Here is a 19,937-nt window from a genome sequence, read left to right as displayed (position 1 = left end):
AAATAATAAGCAGTCACCTCAGGGCTTAAATAAATATCAGTGAAAAATTTCTGCCCTCAGAAGCTATTTTTCAGCAAGATAAAGTATAAGGACAGTGGCATAAAATTAAAGAACTTTTTACATTGTAGCTAATTTAAATGGCCACTACTGCAAATTGAACATTATACAAGGTGTAAATGTATCAACTATTTGCCTCAAAAATAATTGACTATACAGTATATTGTTTGAAACAGTATTTGCATTATGATAGCACGTACAGACTTCAAACAGGAACCCCAATGTTCTAGGTGTTGCAGTAGCACATAGTAAGAAACAGTCCCTAGCCTTCAGAGGTTACAATCTAAATAAAAACAAAAGAGAGAGAGAGAATGAATTACCTTAGTTATATACCCGTGGAAAACTAAAGCCCAAAGAGCTCAGTGACTTGCTCTAGGTCTTACAGGAAATCTTTGCAGAGATGGACACTGAATCTCATCTTCCAAGTCACAGTCCAGTATATTACCCATAATCATAAGACCATCCTTCCTCTTGAAAATACACCGTAAGTTGTTTACAAGCAACTCGCTCTCTGATCATATTGCTACTGTAGAAACTTCATGCCCTGACACAAGCCAATGGGCCTTTCCCAAGTAGTTAGCCACTCTCAGCCACTCAGTCTAGACACATCCCTCAGATCCAGCAGTCTGGAAAAATCCTCTCCCCACAATTCAGTTGCTCTCTAAGGGCATGTCTAAACTGCATTGTAAACCCAGGCCTGTGGAACACAAATCTCCAGACTCAGTGTTTCCAAGCCCACACTTTTGTGCCTACACTGCACAATGAACCCAGGTTTACAATTTCTAGACCCAAGTCACACAACTGTGCTGACGCACCCAGGCTGCATTACACAGACCTGAGTCAAACCTTCTGATTCTGGAGGCATATCCCAGGCTTCCTACTATGCTCCCCAGTTATAGTCGCTCTATGCTTTGGGGTTCCCACAGTACACCATGAAAACTTGTCTGCCCATCCTGCAGCAACTTGACTGGAAATTCTCAGCTTGCCCACACGTGCAGCTGAGCCATATTCATGCTCCCAGCAACTGGAGTCAGCAACATGGATGAACTGCCATTGGAAGAATTTGTCCAGCTTGTGCTTTCACTCCTATTTCAGGAAACAGGCAAAACATTCCTGAGACACTGGTGGACATTTCAGCAGCGTTTTCTGACCCATTGAAAGCACCTCTCAAAAGGAGGAGATGGACATGGCAGACTCTAACCTGCTGATGACGTTCATAACTCTTGCTATAACTCCCAGATTGCCCATATGTAGACAGGTGCTTCTACAGCAGGGTCACAAGTACTGACTGGTGGGATCTCGTCATCATACGGACCTGGGATAACCAGAGCTTTCACATGGAGAAGTGGGCATTCCTGGAGGTTTGTGATCAGCTTGCTAGACCTTCCAGCTTCAGGACAAACACAGAAGATAAGCCACTTCAGAAGTGGGTTGCAACAGTCGTCAGGAAGATGATTACCACGAATCCTACAGGTCCATGGCTAACCAGTTTGGTGCTGGCAAGTCAACTGTGGGGGAAGAGGTTTGTTTATGTCCACCACATCACAATCTTTCTGAAATAACTGCCTGTTTTGAGAGAATGGGCTTTCCAAACTGATCCCAGGTCATTAATGGGACTCATGTGTCCATAGTTTGTTTTCGTCAAGAAGCACATGAATGTATAAACTGCAAACGGTACTACTCCATCATCCTGCAGTCCCTGGTTGACCACAGACATAGATTCACAGACAATAGCATGGATTGTACTGGTTAAGTGCATCATGCCAGCATTTCCTGCAGATAAAAACATTACCTTCATGGACAAGTGGTGACACTAATCCTACCAAATGACATTGTTATAAATGGCGTCATTGTTATAAATGGCCTGCTGTGCTCTGAGGAAAAAGGTGGGCCATTTTGTCAGGAGTGGACTCATGGCACTACTGTATTGTTGAACCAGTACACAGCCAGAAAGAACCAGTACACAGTCATAACTGGAGCGAGTTCCACATATGCAATGGAAATCAGGGATGCTTTGTGTGCCCATACTATGGTTTGCATGGCCCCAATAGATGAATGAATGAGTCCCTATATCAATAATAGGAACAGTGATTGAATACTACCTGAGGGACTGGCTGGGTCCCCTTCACACTTTCTACCAATGGTGATGGTTTTTATGAAGAATTTAAGCTCATGGGTATGATAGACTATATTATGTTTTATAAGCGTTTATCTTTATTTTGTAAAATGGGCATGTGCTTCAACCCACCACTTATGGATTGCTATTTATGTAGTTCAGTTTTAGTTAAGGTAATAAACAATCCTCATGACACCACACCTGTGTGCAAGAGTCTGTTTTTGCACATCCATTTAATAAAACTTGACAGCCAGGCCAGCCACCATCAAAGGCAGAATTTGTTCTCTTTGATCCTGTTGATGTGTTTTGCACACACTTACCACTGCTGCACTGAAGTGGAGGAATGAACAGGGAACATTTGCCCATTCCAGCAAGCGTTCACTCCTTGCGACACAGACCACCCAACAACAGAACTGTCCGAAGTGGGCTGCAGGACATAGTGTGGTGAGGACTCAGGGCAAAGAGCTGGAGTGGGAGGTGCAGATGGAACTGGAGCCTGCACTCCTACTGTCTTGAGCACAAGCTCCTCCTCAAACAGCTCTCAGTGCTGCACTCAAGCCCAGCTCATGGTCCAGCTATGCTGCCAATCTCTCCTCATGCTCTGCAGTCTCTCTCTGTCCTTCAACCTGGCCTGCCTCCTTCTCCCATTGGTTCTGCAGTCGTCATTAATTAATATCAGCCTCCTCCTTGACGCTGTACGAGTGTACACAATGCAAGACGCCTGATTGACTGTGGGTGCCCTGCAGAGGTGGAAGGGTCTGCCAAGACAAATGAAACGATACATTATTATCTGAGTATGTCCAAAAAATTTGACTTCCTTTGTAGCAAAAGTGGTTGTGGAATCTCAAACAATCTCAAATTATATTTTTTAATCATTTTTTTTCAGAATATAACAAAACCAGAGTTCTCAGATGCCCTTTAGATACTTGAGAGCTGTGCAGAGCAGAAAGCCATCGGACATTATCATAAAGTCCAGTTTACAAAATCAATTTATAAAATTTCCATACCACTGGCCCCTTATGGTTGCAGACAGAGGGACACTTGGTGTGGTTTGCTACCTATGGCTTTAGAATCTGTTTAGGCAGTCCACTTTCTGGAAGACATAGCAAAGGGATCTTCTGTTCCAGGCTACCAGGACCAAGCCAGACGTGTCTGCTAAAAAGCTTTTTATGTGTATCACACGCAAATCTATAAATGGAGGGGGCTAGTGGCCTATAGAGGAGGCCCTAATAATATCCTGCTCTGAAATGTGACTGTTCATCTGTAGTTCCTGCTCCAGGAAGAGCTGGCAATCAGCAGCGAACAGGATTTGGTGAAAATTCATGGTGGGATTAACAGGATAGTACTCTAGTCAGCAGATGTATTGCAGCCTCCCTGAAAGCTCCCTGCGTTCATGCAGTGAACACAGTGCAGCTTGGGCTTACAATACCGCAGCTTGCCATGGACTACAAACACACATCCTGGACAATTTGGACTCATGATACACCATCCAAGAATTAAATACCTATCCCAAGAATAGCCTGGACTCAGAGCATCCATCACCTGAATACCATCCCCTTCTGCATTTTGGATGTTTAATATGGTACCACGGACTACATACACACACATACCTATTACAGTTTAGACTAACTGAACAGGCAGTTTGGGATGGTCTGATGTGGCCAAATTGTACAGTGGGGCATACTTTCAGGGAAGGCAGTATAAGGCCCTTAATTTTAATGCCCCAACACAACTTTGTAACCTATGAGTATAGAGTAAAAATTTCATCATAACTGCTTGTTTAGCTTTTGTTTTCACTTCCCAGTAGCTATTTTGAATTCCATGTTGTGGGGGTGGCTGTGGGTCTGGCCGTGCCATTGGCGTGCATTGTCTCATTAGCAGATACATGCTGCAACACCTGGCTTGTAATAATCATTTCATTGGGTCATAAGACAGAAATCCACCCCATCCACATACGAACAAACCTGGAAGCAGAAACTTACCAAGTTCCAGTGCCACTTCTGCTTCTCGTTCCACTGCCTACTGCTCCCCCAGGGCATCCTCAAACATTTCCTCAGAGTGTGGACCCAGGAAATGTGGTAGCTGCTCCAGCCGCAAAGGTTCCTCGGGGACAGGCATGTGCAAAAAAAGTCACTTCCTAAGCTTGATCTTGTGGCACCTGTGGATCAGGGATGACCATCTCCACTTAGAGTATAACGTACCACTGTGTGCTTAGTGGTTGGCATATTTCCCAGCACCTGGCTGAATTCCTGACAGAAGAGGCAGGTAGACAGGGAGTTCCCAGAGATGTGGTGGTCATCCCTGACTTGGCGGTAATCGGACTTGAGTTGCTTGATTCACACACTGCACTGATCAGCTGTCCGGTGAACCACCAACATCACAAACAATGCAATTTCCTGGTAAGACGTGATCATTTCTGGTACTCTTGCTGATGTCAAATGTCTTATTTTCCTTGCACCAGAGATTAACCAGAATCTGGCTGCATTCCCATGGTCAGTTAGCAGCACATCTGGTGTAGGGCTTAATGCTGAACTACTTCTTGTTGTTGGCCATAGCTAACACAGGAACTGGTTAACTGTGTTGCAAGTTCAACAGTCAGCACTGGAACGAAGGGGTGCTTCCAGTTTCTGGGTATCCAGTGGGTACTTGATAGAGGACCAATAAACACTGGCCCAGGACATTGTGGGACAGCACTGGCAGACTCTCCAGACACGAGTCTGGGAACCCAGGTTCGAGCTGTGTCCACACAGCGAAAAGACAGGACTTGGTCCAAGTCCCACCACCCCGGCAGGACCTACAATTCAGATCCTGAGGAGTTAGTCACCCAAGTCAGAAATATTTGTGTGTGGATGGTAGGAGGATTGGGGCTCAAACATGAGTCTGAGTCCAGGTTTACAGTGCAATGTAGACATACCTTAAGAACCATTCCAGCTCCCACTAACTTCACTGAGATTGGACTGGGCCCCAAATCAGGACAACTCAATAAAAATTGTTAAGCGGAGGAAGAAGGTTCAGCATGGATCCAGAGAAAACATTTTTCAACTTCGTTATATTAAAACTACAAACACACTTGATCTAGCCATCTTAGACTTGGGGTATATTTATACAATGGCACTGTCTCACAGCATTGCCAAGCCAATTAAAAAAAAAGACACCACGTCTTTCCCAATTCAAAAGTGAACTGCAGTGATTCACATCACAGGACGACATCGATCCAGAGTAAATTAATTTCTGTCCCAGTGTTTTAGAGGTAATTATCTAGAAGACAGTAGGCAACAAGCAATTCAGACTTACCAAAAGAAAATGAACAACATCTCCTCGACAGAAGGCAAGCATGGGGTTCACAGAGTTCTGTGCAGCAACAAAATGCCACGCCAGCAGTGGCACACTAGAGGGATCCATCTAAAAAGAGAGACAGAACAGCCTCTTTATAATACTGTGTACACAGAATTAGGCTAACACTCACTCTGATTTCAGTGCGATATACGAACAGGTCAGATGGAACTCTTGATGCCAGTGGTCTCTGTCTGCTCCAGCACTTGAGAATCCATTTAGAAAGTCAGGAAAAGCAAACTTTTGACACCAAAAAGATCGTATTTTCTCTGCAACATTGTCCACAGAGAAACACGGCATTCTCATGCACTGTGTACAAATTACCAGTAAAAAATTATGTTAAAAAGGAGTTAAGACTGAGAGGACATAGTAATTTATAGTAAAGTATGTTACAGGCAAGTTGTATTTATTCCAAAACTAAGAATTCTATGATTGAGCTCCAAACGTGTTAAGGTATGAAAATGTACAGTTAGGGCACTAACTCTGCCCTGTAGGGACACCTTGTAATAACGATAGGATTATGGTTAAGGTATTTGATTGCCTGTGGTCTCATTAAACTGATTTTAAAAAAGACTGAGTTCTTCCCCCTTATGGTGTCAACTACAGGTCATAATCATCTTTATGCCCCATGCCATGGGAGCCACTACCTCAGGGAGGCATGGCCGAGGCATTCCTATACCTCCGCTATCCCTGCTTGCAGGAGCCGCCCATAGAAGTTACTGCATCTGATGCAGCCTTCAGAAACACTGCCTCCCATCTCAGTCCCGGTCCTGGTATAAATCAGGTCCATAGTCTCCTCTGCCATAACTCCCTCATACAAAGATCTAAGAGTGAACTTCACCATAAGAGTTGTCTGTGACCTTAATCCAAAAAGAAGCTACTTGTTCTTACTCACACGACCATAGGGAAAAGTCATCCACACCTTCAAAGATGGTTTCAAGCCAATGACTAGAATCTTTAGCCAAAAAATAAAATAAAATAAAAGTTACAAAAATAATTTGTCTATATTTTTCAATATCTTTCATTTTAATTTAGCACAGATAGATTATGAGAGAGGCAGAATACCTTAGTTAGGGAAGCCATTGCCAGTAGTGAGTACTGGGTGATAGGATGATCTCTCAATTCAGTCTTTGCATGTAAGGGCTCAATACAGCAAACTTCTCCCTTGGAACCACTGAACAGACATCGAGACTCACATGTTCTCACACCCATAACTCTCCTGAAAACAAAGCAATCAACTTGATGAATACCTGTCCAGTGCCAAGAATGGGCCTGCCCAACACTTTAAAAAAAAAAAATTCAAAACATGATCTCAGATAACTACTCAAAAAAAAAGATCTTTTCACAATGCCTGGTAAGAGTTAGGGATACTGCTTTTATGGCATTTCAAGGCATATCACAGACACGGACAGGATGAGTGACTGGGATTCTGTTTTAAGAGCATTTTAGCAGCTCCTGGCCCATTACCAAGAGTTAGCACTACCCCACCCATTGTAATTTGTCAGGCCCTAATCCCATACTCCTGTCTCTGCCCACAGCTGCATATAACACAAGTTATACACAAAGGAAGAAAGCTGCCGAGAACTACCTTGCAGCTATTGCCAATGAAAGAGTTGGGAGAACTGGGCCTGAAGATTAAAAGCTGCACTGCAGGCTGAGAGAGAGGGAGCAACTTTGGGGCAGCTGCAGGAGTATGGGATTAGGAGCTTCTAAGGGAATGGTAATTTTCCCCACAGCTGCAGTCACCAATCTGCTCTAGTTCCTTTTTCACGCCCATCTAAATATATCCAAATTTGATCAAATTGCATATTTTACTGCAGTTGTAAGGCCAAATCTTAGTTCCAACATATGGTCCAAGGTAGGGAGGAATCTGTTGAACTGTGCTACATTAGGATGAATACTCTCTCCTTGTGATCCCCAAATGTGGTCTTCTACATACACCTGTGCTGTGGGTGTGGAGATCTTATACATTGCTTAATGATTTAGGCAGAGAAAGATTCTATGCTACTTCTGCTGTAGGCTTTGAAATAAAACTTTGTACCTTTATTTGATTTTATTTTATTAAGGTCCTGATCTATGAGTTTCTCACCATTTGGAAGATACCCTATTAGTTCAAATCCTTTTTTAGCTCTAAAAACTTTGATTCAGAATTAATACTCCTCTCTACTGTCACTTTCCCACAAAACATAGTTATTCTCTTACTTAAATGACAGCTCAAACACGGAGCCTCCACTGTCATTGCAAATTGCAAGCGTTGGGTCATCTGTAAACTGAACAGAGAATTAGATTATACCTTTTCTGTCTCAATTTTAAATTTAAAAAAGTCAAACCCGATGACAGCACATTGGCCTTCTATTGCAGTGCCAAAGATGTGGGGGGAGTTGATAGTGCTTCTGCCCCAACCTGGTATCTGTAAAATGATTCATTATCTACCTAAATTTCAACCTGCAGGGGAGGTGAAGGACTCCCCAAAGGTATCCCATTCTGGTAATGGAAGCGGTGTTTTGGGAAACTGACAGTGCTTCTTCCCACCACCTAAAACTGATTCCAGTCCAGGATGACTGAAAACCCCCAATACGGGTATCGGAAGTTTATTAAGCACCTACCCTTTGATTCCTTTCTTCCAAGAGAAACACTGAGGGAGAAAACACTAAAGTTTCAGTATGTCTAGGTTCCAGATAGAGGAAACATCCTTAGTAGGTTTTTTTTGTTTTGTTTTTGTTTTTTTAAGTCCTATGTTACCAGTCACTGGGGAGAGGTCTGAATGTTGCAGACCAGCTAGATTCTGTTGTCTCTGATCGTGAGCATGGTAAGATTACTAATCAAATATATTACTAGTCATTTTAATGTGACTAAGGAATGGAAGGAAAACGCTCTGTCACAGAGATAAAGTTGAGGATCTTGGGACAGGGGAGTTTGAGTGGGAGTTCTGTTAGAGGAGAAGCAAGGAGGCAAGCCCCTGTTCCTTATGGGCAATGAGTGAGTGTGTGTGTGTTTTTTCTTTTTTCAATTTGCAGAGGCTGATAGGGGGCAGTGCTGTGAGAGAAGTGGAGACCTGATTAGAGGGCAGGACTTCCCTGATTGGGGGCATATAAAGGCAGTGAAGGAGCCAGCCAGTGGCATACAGACGAAAACAGGGGATGTTAGGGGGAGTTTCTGAGTGGAGTTTGGGGGAGGAGAGGTTTGGTTATTTTGTTTTGTCCTCGTCAGAAGCTTAGGCTATGACAGATACAAAAGCAGCAGCGGTAGTGACACAAGGGATGGAAGAGACAATGAAGATGACCAGATGTGGAAGCTGCAGGATGTACATTATCCTGGAATGGGTACCTGACAAAAACTTAGTTTGTATGAAGTGCCGTCTGGTAGAGCTGATGGAAGGTACGATCCAAGGTTTGGAGAAGCAGGTGAAAACTATGGTTGCATTTCAAAGGGGATTCAAGCAAATGATGGAGGGAAGGCAAGACTCAGAGATGCAAGCTGGACTAGACAACTGTGAGGGTAGACTGCTGGGTGAGGAAAGTGGCCAGTGGAAGCATGTGACTATGAGAACCAGGCAGAGGAAAAAGATCAGAGTGAAGAAGAAAGAGTTCAGGAACATGTTTGCCGAGTTGGAAAATGAAGGGGCACAGCAGGCAGTAACAGATAGGAGGAGGACAAGGAAGAAGAGAAGAGTGGCTAGTCCTACAAGAAGAGGGGAAGAGACAATGGAGATAGCCAGAGTTCAGAGCCCCAAGAGGATACAGAATGACTTGCAGAAGATTGCAAGGGAGAACAAAAGACAAGGGGACTTGCAGCCAGAAAGAACAGGAGGAAGGCCAATCACACCAACACCAGGAAGAGGTAGGTCTATGTGACTGGTGACTCCCTACTAAGAAGGGCAGACAGGCCTGTTACTAGAGCTGATCCAGAGAACAGAAGAGTGTGCTGTCTGCCAGGAGCTAAGATACAGTATGTGGATCTTAGGCTGAAGAAGATCCTAATGGGAGCAGAAAGAATCCACTGATTGTCCTTCACGTGGGAACAAATAATACTGCTAGATTCTCACTTGGATGCTGACAGGGAGCTGTGGTCACTTGAAGACAGTTATCAGGCCTGGTGCAGGTTGGAGGGAAAGTTCCATCGTAAGGAGATGAAGCTTTAGCTCTGTTTTTCCTGGAATAACTTTTGAATCTTGAGCAAATCTTGCACTTGGCTGCTACACAAGTATTCACCAAGCAGCAAATATGGTGCAAGTGGCCATCAATAACTCAGATGGACTCCTGGCAAGTGAGGCAACTCGTAAATCCTAGGGATTTAGGCATACCCCAAAGGGGAAAAAAGCTCCTTCAGGGAAGGGGAGGGACCCTAAAAAGCACCTAAAATCAGCTCAAAATAAAACTAAACTAGAACTATTTAAATAAAAACTGATTACCTAGTCCTAACAGACTAGTTTAACTAAAGATTAAGAAACTAAGAAGAAACAGGTAACTAGCTATATTACTTGGCACAACTGAAATTTTCCATCTCAGGACATAGGTAGTGGAGAAGAAACTGAGGGTAGTTTGTTCATTGCAACCTCTATATATCCCAAGTTGGGGCACAAGTAGAGATACAGTGCACGTACAGAACAAAATAGGAACTGCTGCCAAAAATCTCCAGCAAAAGCATGTGGGAGCATCAATACCTGAAATGGAGCACCCATAGGGCTATTACTTAAAGAAGAATACCTGATCTTTTCCCAAAGGCAGAGAACGGGACTTCCGGGTTTTATCGAGTCTGGGACTGAAGGGAATACTGGTCTTATCCATGAAGATCTCATTGAAGATGCTTCCTCCTGGCTTGCACCCTATTCTTAGTTTCCTACTTTTAAGCACCTGAGGGGTAGGGTGGTGGCTCATCTGGGAAAACAGAGTCTCCAGGCTGTTTGCTAAACTTAGGACCATTTCGTTTGTCAGCAAGGAACAATTAGGACAGAGCCCCATCAGCACTGTCTTCCAAAGAGACTCCTTTAGCTTCTTGCATGCACTTCTTGTGCTTTGGTTCTTGCTCTTTATGTGCACCACCAAGGAGAAGGAGGCAGAAGTAGTGAGGGCATGTCAGTAACATACCTACCTTGCTTTGCTAATTAAAGCTTTAACTTCTAAGTTAGATTTAGTCAGCTAATCTGCTGTTCTTGCAAGATGAATCTGATAAACCAAAGTTTCTCTCTCTGTCAGTCCCACTCCCCGCCCAAGATTGCAAAAACAAACCAAAGAACTTTTGGACTCTCATTAGGATGCATCACTTCAAATTTGGGAGGAAATTCTACCTCAGTCCCAGATCTAACCTATCAATTTTGAGGCTACTAGACCCTTATCTGCAGATTTTGGAGGGAACAGGAGCAAAGTTTTAAGAGAAACTCAGCTGCAATCTTAACAATGGAGTAGATGTCACTTTCTAATTACTGCTTTTCATCTTGAAAAAACTCTAAGATAATTAAAAGAAAATAAAAAGAAAATCTGCATCCATTTTACAAAGCTCTAGATAAAATGGTATTGGCTCTTATATAATGCTTTTCATCAGTATACCTTTTAAAGCATTTTGAGATCATCTCCTTTGTAAAGCCACTTTGAGATCTACCTGCATCAAGACATATAGTCTATTACTACTGGGATTATTAGGGAACTATATAATAAGAATACTGAATGCTTATTACCTTGATGTGTAAAATTGCTGTTCCTGGGGGATGAGCATCTGTTATTGATCTTAAAAGTTTCCCACTAGCCAGATCCCACATGGTAATCTGCAAACAAAGTTAATTTTCTTCAATACAGGCTTTTGTTATCAAGAGTGCAAACTAAAACAAGATGTTCTCCATGCCTCCCTGAGCATCAATAAATTAACAAGTTTCTCAGTTCCCAAGAAATTTCCAATCTTAGATTTTCATTTTATGAAGGGGATCTGATAACTTATTTCTAAATTTGATTTGATGCACACTTTATCTTGCTTGTCCATGCACAGCCTGGAAAAAAAAATCCACAGAAGCTCTCAATTTCCAGCAAAACCTACCTCTTGTCACCTTATATGATATCAAATTGAATGGATAATTATAATACACTCTAATTATCTACAATATACCATTTTTAAAATAGTGCAACAGTTCATACAATTTCTCCTATAACATTAGAGATCTATGTGTAACATCTACTACTGATCACTGCTCTGGATAGGTCAGACCTGTTGACCATAAATCATTCCATTCTCTTCAGATTCTTATACCATGCCTATCACCAGGATATTTGATCACTCTACAGCATTGCATGTGACATGTTAGCATCTGACAAAAAAAAAATTTCTAATCTCATCTCTGTCCACTCAAGGAAAACTGCATGTTAAATTTTATTTTATATCTGCATGCTGCACTGTATGTATTTTATTTGGAAGGTAAAGTCAAAGAAGTGTGGTGAGGTTTAGATTCTTTGGAATCATGTTCCACAGTCTTGGGCTTGCCACCAGTAATTAAAGACTGCTTTGTAAAAGCATGCACACAAGAGGGAAGAATTAAGGCTGAGTGTACTTCAATAAAACTTCCATGTATCCCAGCTTCTGAGTGCTTTACCATATGGTCTTAATGTAAAATTTTATTGTTATTATTTTAGAGATTCCATGACCTGGAACTGTTTGGCTAGAGGATCAACAGGGCATTGGCTTTTCCACACTTAAAGTGAGAGTTCTCCTCAGACTTGTCTCACTGACTCATTGAAACCTTTATGCATTGGGTGCACAAAGTTTTCAGCAGCACAAACAAAATGGCACCCTATGGAATCCTATGCATATCCTAGAATATCACAAGGATGCAGCAATGCTCCAGTGTGCATGTCCCATAAGCTTACCTCCTCTGACTGTACATAAAAAAAATGTTTAAAAAAATTCAAAACTGAACACCCAGATGCAAAGTGCTATTTTCATAGATTCATAACAGCCTAATTAAAACCAGTTTCCACCAAACTATCAAAAGGTATTGCATCCCTTTACTAACCACCTCCTTGCTACATTTCAATTTTCTGTCTTTAGCTATTGTGACAAAGGAAATATTTTTAAATGGTGTTTTTTAAAAAAAATTGAGAAATTATTTTTCTCTCGTTCTCTAATTGAATAGTTTTTACTCAAACTTTAAATTTAAAAACCCAAACACACACACACACACACACACCACTAACCTTCCAGTAGTGATCAGAGAAAATTTCAGCATGAAAGATCAGAATGTTATGGAGCTTGAGCAACTGAAATCATGGTCTGAAACAGGAAATGCTCAGGCAACTAACTAGATTTCCCTGTTACTCTAGCTATAATGCTGCTACAGAACTTCACCATTACTACATCTAAGAGTTCTAACACATCTAGAAAGCTAAAATTCTTAACACAACTTTTATATACTTTTATGCTTTATTTTTATAGAACAACTTTTATTTGCAAGTAAGAGTTTAAAAAATATTAAAAGTGTGGGTGATGTGTGCTGAGACCAACAAAACAAAAGATTTAGTTCCATATTGTTACCCTCAGTTTTGCGCAAGCCTTATATAGATCAGAAAGATGAGAGGGGCACACAGAGGCAATGTTCAAGTTTCCCCACTTCAGGGTATTATATAAAAACTCACTAGAACATGACTTCGTGGGGGAAAAAACATGTTCAAGCATCTTCCTAGCGTGTAAGAAACTCTGGTCTCCAATTTTTACTTACTGAAATTGGCTTGAAAAGCAGGCATCTCAGCCACTGCTAATCAAAGTGTATACAGAAACAAATGTATTTGTATTTACTTTACAACATCCCAAGTTAATACCCATCACCCTGCTTCCTCCCTTCCACTCCCCATCACAACCCAAGGAGAGAATAATGATGAAATGAAATGAAGAAAATAAGACAACAGAGTAGGGATACTATTACAGGAGGCAGATATTTTTCCTTGTTATGAAAGAAGAGAGAAAGGTATCTGGTGGAAAAAAGGCACAAAAGGAGATGAAGATAAATGAAGAAAGGACACGCACGTTGAGGTTATGGAAAAGGTTGCAGAGACTCTTAATCTTAAAATATTATTCTGATATGAAATTTATCTCCTTGAGAGACAAGGTGGGTGACGTAATATCTTTATTGGACCAACTTCTGTTGGCAAGAGATGAGCTTTCTCATCTCTCTCACCAACAGAAGTTGGTCTAATAAAATATATTACTTAACCCACCTTCTCTCTCTCATATATCCTGGGAACAACATGGCTACAACATTACATACAACACTTTATCTCCTTGGAATTTTGACTTTATAACTATGCATAATATTTGTCTTTCTTTAGGACCAGAGATAGGTGCAAACTGCAACACTAAATCAGAGCCCTCTTTCCCCAAAGCATGTCAAACTTTGGACCTACTGCTTCATTATAATACATAAAACCATAACACTGAGCAGCCCCAAACTTTGGGGAAAGATTCATATGTGAGTTACTCAAATTAATCCGAGCTCTCAAAATAATTCAGGATTAAGTGGAGCATATAGTTCCTAGATAACACTCAGATCAAACAGGAAAGGCTTAAACCCAAATCAACTAGCTCCCTAGGAAGAGATGTTGGTAGATGTTGGTAGACAAGCACGCTGCACCAAGAGAAACTGTTATCCTTCAAACAATCATTCCCTAACCTTCTTATTCCCCAACATTCCTACTCCTATTAAATGTCAATTACCTGTCCTTTTGCAAAGCCACACAGTAGTCTTGAACAGTCATTGTTGATACTCAGAGCTGAGATAGCCCCGTACTGGGCCCCAACAGCAGTGCTGCCCAGACAAAGCCGAAGAGCCTGGTTTGGATCTAAACAAGAAGTAATATTAGTAAGAAAACAGTGATAAAATACAAGGTATAACTATTAAAATTAAGGCCTCAGTCCTACAAATACTTATGCACATGCTTCACTTGGAGTATGAGTACTGCTCACATGCTTAAAGTTAAGTACAAGTACAAGAATTTAAGAGCAGGGTCTAAAGGGCATGGCTACACTTGCAGATGTAGAGCACTTTGAGTTAAACCAGCCCTCGTAGAGCACAGTAGGGAAAGCACTGCAGTCAGTCCACACTGACAGCTTCAAGCGCACTGGCGTGGCCACATGTGCGGCACTTGCAGCGGTGCATTATGAGCAGCTATCCCAGCATGCAAGTGGCTGCAATGTGCTTTTCAAATGGGGGGATGGGGTGGAGTGTGACGGAGTGTGTTGTGTGTATGTGGGGGGAGAGAGAGTGGGTATGTGGGGGGCTGAGAGCATATCAGCATGCTGTCTTGTAAGTTCAGACAGCAGCAGACCCCTCTTACCTCCCCCACCTCTCTCTCTCTCTCTCTCTCTCTCTCTCACAGCATTCCACACTAATGGTTGCTTTGTCTTGGAGCAGATAAGCAGCCGGCTGTCAGAAACGGAGCTTTCAAAGGGCATTTCTGCATTCCTACAGCCGATTCCAAACAATGACAAGAGTAGCCACTTGATTTAAGGGGATTATGGGACGTTTCTGGAGGCTGATCAGAGTGCAGTAAAGCAACACCTCGCTCACATTGGCGCCGCGGCACCTCAGCGAGGGCACAACAAACTTTATTCCACTCGCCGAGGTGGAGTACCAGCAGCGCTGTAGCCATGGAGTCTGAGCACTCTACGTGCCTTGCCAGTGTGGACAGATAGCGAGCTAGTGTGCCCGCGATTCCTTTATTGTAACTCACAAGTGTAGCCAAGCCCTTAACCAGAAAAGAGAAGGAAAAACACTTTGTATTTGCTTGACTTAGTAGACTATTTTAATAAGAACACAGTATTTGGTGGGGGTTTTTGAAAACTACATCAGAAGAAAAACAATTCTGATGATTTTTGGAAATACAGGCAAATATTTAATGTCCTTTCAATTATTCTTTCGTGGTTGCTGTTGGAGCTGATTTTTTTAATAAACTGCTTTTACTTTTTACTAACAGGTGGGGGAAGAAGTGAAAATAAAGGAACTTGTGTCCTGCCTCCTTGAGCAATGGCATCCTTCCCAGTACAGACTGCTCTCTTACCAAAAAGGAGGATTCTAGTGAGGAGGTAAGACAGCTTTCTTTACCGGAAATTTCTGGACACCATTTAACAAGGAAGTTAATAAAGCCCAACCTGAAACAATACATTTGTCTGAAAACATTTGCCACATGTTCAAATAAGCGCAATTCCTCCTGAAGTTGAAGTCTGAAATACGAAAGGTGTTGTTTTCTTCCTATCAGCTCAAAACACAATCAGTTCCTTCCTACTTTAAATTTTACTTACAACCTGCCAGTTAGGAGGAAAATTGCAACCTCTATAATTTTTTTTTAAAACTTGTTTTGTAAGTTGTCTCATGTCTTTTTTGACGTTAATATTATAGCTTCCCAAAAAGTTAACAAAAAAACCCTTTACTATATGGAGGCTGCAGTTTTCCTGCTAACAAGAGAAACCAATGCAGCAGGTCAGACTAGATGATCATAATGGTCTCTCTGACATTAAAGTCTATGAGTCTATAAAAGAGCAACCTATTTTTATTACCAATCCTGTTCATTCTGAATTTACACACACACTGGATTGCCCCTTTAACAATTCACTTTTGTAAGTAATATTAGCATGGTATTTTCAACAATAACATTCAACAATGCATCACCAACTGAAGTCTTCCACAAGTAGCTCTTTACCAATCTAGCTATAAAATGTGTCTTATTAGCTAGCTTTACACCATTAATTTAGAAGAACTATGCTGAGTTACATCTGAATATTATTTTTAGCCCCACAGTGCAAGTGCCCGCCTGACATCCAGAGCGCGCAATCTGAACTCCTCTTCCAATTTACAAGGTTTTGAAAAGCAGACCAGTAAGTATGTGTCTTGGTTGGTATGAAACTGTGAAACTACCTTGGACAGGAATTCTAGATGCAGCCACAGCTGGACAGTGTCCTTGTAGAATAACGTATAGGGCGGCTCTGAAGTAAGCAACCTGATCTCGGAGACCCTACGAGTGGACGATATTGAAACCAGGAAAGACTTTCCAGGAGAGAAGGAGAAGGGAGCAGGAACCGAGAGGCTCAAAGGGAGGACACATGAGCCGCAACAGTACGAGATTCAGGTCCCATGGAGGGACGGGATCTCTAATGTGTGAGTATAGATGTTCCAGACCTTTCAAAAACTGGACCATCATAAGAACGGCCATACTTGGTCAGACCAAAGGTCCATCAAGCCCAGTATCCTGTCTTCTGACAGTGGCCAATGGCAGGTGCCCCAAAGACAATGAACAGACAGATTATCATCAAGTGATCCATGCCCTGTCACCCAATCCCAGTTTATGGCAAACAGAGGCTAGGAACACCATTCCTGCCCATCCTGGCTAATAGATTCTTGGAAGATAGCCATTGATGGACCTATCTAGCTCCCTTTTGAACCCCATTATAGTATTGGCCTTCGCAATACCCTCTGGCAACGAGTTCTACAGGTTGACAGTGTGTTGCATGAAAAAATACTTTCTTGTGTTTGTTTTAAACCTGCTACCTATTAATTTAATTTAGTGGCCCCTTGTTCTTGTATTATGAGAAGGAATAAACACCACTTCCTTATTTACTTTCTCTATGCCACTCATGATTTTATAGATTTCTATCATACCCCCCCTTAGTTGCCTCTTTTCCAAGCTGAAAAGTCCCAGTCTTATTAATCTCTCCTCATACGAAGGCCGTTCCATACCCCTAATCATTTTTGTTGCCCTTTTCTGAACCTTTTCGAATTCCAATATATCTTTTTGGAGATGGTGCGACCACATCTGCACACAGTATTCGAGGCGTGGGCATACCATGGATTTATATAGAAAGAAAATATCACATTGCCTCTTATCTATCCCTTTCTTGATGATTCCCAACATTCTGTTCACTTTCTTGACTGCCGCTGCACATTGGAGTGGATGGTTTCAGAGAACTATCCACAATGACTCCAAGTGGTACTTCTTGAGTGGTAACAGCGAATTTAGACCCCATCATTATATATATATATATAGTTAGGATTATGTTTTCCAATGTGCATTACTTTGCATTTATCAACATTAAATTTCATCTGCCATTTTGTTGCCCAGTCACCCAGATTTGTGAGATCTTTTTGTAGCTTTTCTGGGACTTAACTAACTTGAGTAGTTTTGTATCATCTGCAAATTTTGCCACCTCACTGTTTACCCCTTTTTCCAGATCGTTTATGAATATGTTAAATAAGACTGGGCCCAGTACAGATCCCGGGGGGACACCACTATTTACTCTCTCCATTCTGAGAGCTGACCATTTATTCCTACCCTTTGTTTCATATCTTTTAACCAGTTACCAATCCATGACAGACCCTTTCCTCTTATCCATGACTACTTATTTTGCTTAAGAGCCTTTGGTGAGGCCCACGTGATGAGCGAAGACCGACCTGCCCTGGAGCGGAGGGTGAAGACCGAAATAGTGGCCAAGTGGACTTTGATCGATGACAAGGATAACCCTTGGAGCTTGAGATTCAGAAGATGGTCCAGGATGGCCCACAGCGAGGCCTGCTCAGCCCGGATACCCCGGACTCAGGCTCAGCATGTGAACCTCTTCCACTTGGCTAAGTAGGTTGCTGTGGTGGAGGGCTTTCTGCTACCCAACAAGACCTGTTGACCTAGGCTGAGCATTCCTGTTCTTACACATTTAGCCATGCAGAAGCCATGCTGTCAAGTGCGGTGCCACCAGGTTCGGATGCAGAAGACTGCCATGGTTCTGGGACAGCAGGTCTGGCCAGAGAGGCAACTGCAGCGGAGCAGCTACCGAAAGGTCCATCAGTGTGCCAAACCAGTGCTGCCGAAGCCACACAGGGGCTATCAGAATCACCTTCACCTTGTCCTGTTTGATCTCCATAAGGATCTTGTGGATTAGCGGCACCAGTGGGAAGGCGTACATCAGAGCCCCCGACCATGGCAGCAGAAAGGCGCCCAACAGGGAGCCCCTGTCCAATCCCCGGAATGAGCAGAACACATGGCATTTCCTGTTCTGACAGGACGCGAAGAGGTCCCACCTGTGGAGTCCCCCCACCTCTGGAAGAACATACGGACCGCCTCTGGGTGGAACAACTACTCGTGGTGAGTTCAGAAGGTCCTGGTGAGGCAATCTGATAATATGTTCCTGGCCCCAGGTAGATGCGCGGCTACCAGATGGATGGCATGCTGCACACAGAAGTCCCAAAGGTGGAGTGCTTCTTGGCAAAGGGCCGATGACCTGACTGCCCTGCCTGTTGATGCAATACATTGCTGTGGTATTGTCTGTCAGGTCCTGCACCACCTTGCTCTTCACTTGGGGCAGGAAAGCCTGGCAGGCCAGGCAAACCGCTTTGAGCTCCCTGACATTCATGTGGAGGGACAGATTGTCCTGCAACCAGCAGCCTTGCATGCAGAGCTCATCCAGGTGGGCTCCCCGACCAAGGCATCAGAAACCAGAGTCAACGACAGGGATTGAGCCACAAAAGGAACTCCCTCCAACACTGATTCAGGGCTCAACCATCAATCCAGGAATGGTCGGATGTGAACCAGCACCCTAACTACCGGTCTAGATTGTGTCTTACTAACTAACTACTGTAAACAAACTATTCACAAGGCCTTAAGGTTCAAAGACCGATGTAGAACAACCATTAGCCCTTGTGAAATAAGGGAAAGACACTCCAACTAGCCACCATGGTCAGCAAAAAGGAACTGAGAGGAAATAGGGCCAGCGGCACCTAATATACTGACGCATGAGCGTGGCACTTAAGAGGGCGCCACAGCTGACCCTACTGATACTGCTAGGGCAAAAATCTCCAATGGTCTGATCCTGTGAGTGCACACACACCTAGAATAGAACAGACATGAGCAAGCACTTGAAGAACTGTTCGCTTGTGGGGGGGTTCTAGGTTTTCTTCCCCTGTGAAGGGCTTATGGAGCTCCTATCCCATGACAGAAGGAGGAACCAGACTTCGCCAATAAAATGCCATCGCTATCTGCTTGCAGGGGGAGTCAGACCTAGGCCTTGTAGAAGTACTCTGTTTTGCCTGGCTCCTGGAAAAGTAGCCAAAGGTGGCCTGCAGTGGAGAGCCACAAACAGCACATATGCTTGTCTCCTCTTTTACTGTTCTTGGAGGCCAGATCCACGAAAAGAACAAATAAAAACAAAAAAGAAAGAAAGAGTCAGACCCTCAAAAATAAGATTGCTAATACAGTAAGCTGCAACAGCCAGCAAGAGAGAACCCTGCCTCCTTCACTGCCCAGCTCATACACCCTCAACTGCAATATACGATAACCTGGCCTTTCAGCATTCAAAACAACACTGTAAAGCAGGAGACACAAGCCATTCATGCGACGTACATGCACAATGCAATATTACTATACCTTTTCCTTTTCAGTCCATCGGGATAGGGTCAAGAAAGAGAAAAGTCAGA

The 19,937-nt window shown here is 42.8% G+C and overlaps 1 protein-coding gene across 6 annotated transcripts in view; it reads right to left on the bottom strand.

The window, feature by feature from the left end:
• The window catches only part of VPS8 (VPS8 subunit of CORVET complex), a 225,084-nt gene that overhangs the window by 170,765 nt on the left and 34,382 nt on the right, over window positions 1-19,937 (bottom strand). For all 6 annotated transcript variants that reach the window (XM_073360260.1, XM_073360261.1, XM_073360262.1 and 3 more), the window contains exons 7-12: window positions 14,198-14,322; window positions 11,181-11,267; window positions 7,709-7,776; window positions 6,572-6,725; window positions 6,402-6,461; window positions 5,468-5,575 (exon numbers count right to left, since the gene is read on the bottom strand). In XM_073360260.1, coding sequence (XP_073216361.1) covers window positions 5,468-5,575; window positions 6,402-6,461; window positions 6,572-6,725; window positions 7,709-7,776; window positions 11,181-11,267; window positions 14,198-14,322 — 602 coding nt within the window. The remainder of the gene's footprint in view (window positions 1-5,467; window positions 5,576-6,401; window positions 6,462-6,571; window positions 6,726-7,708; window positions 7,777-11,180; window positions 11,268-14,197; window positions 14,323-19,937) is intronic.

The sequence above is a fragment of the Lepidochelys kempii genome, chromosome 9 (assembly GCF_965140265.1).
Source record: "Lepidochelys kempii isolate rLepKem1 chromosome 9, rLepKem1.hap2, whole genome shotgun sequence".
NCBI classification, from domain to species: Eukaryota; Metazoa; Chordata; order Testudines; family Cheloniidae; genus Lepidochelys; species Lepidochelys kempii.
Note: the sequence above shows the minus strand (reverse complement) of the source record. Positions and strands in the feature narration are given on the sequence as shown.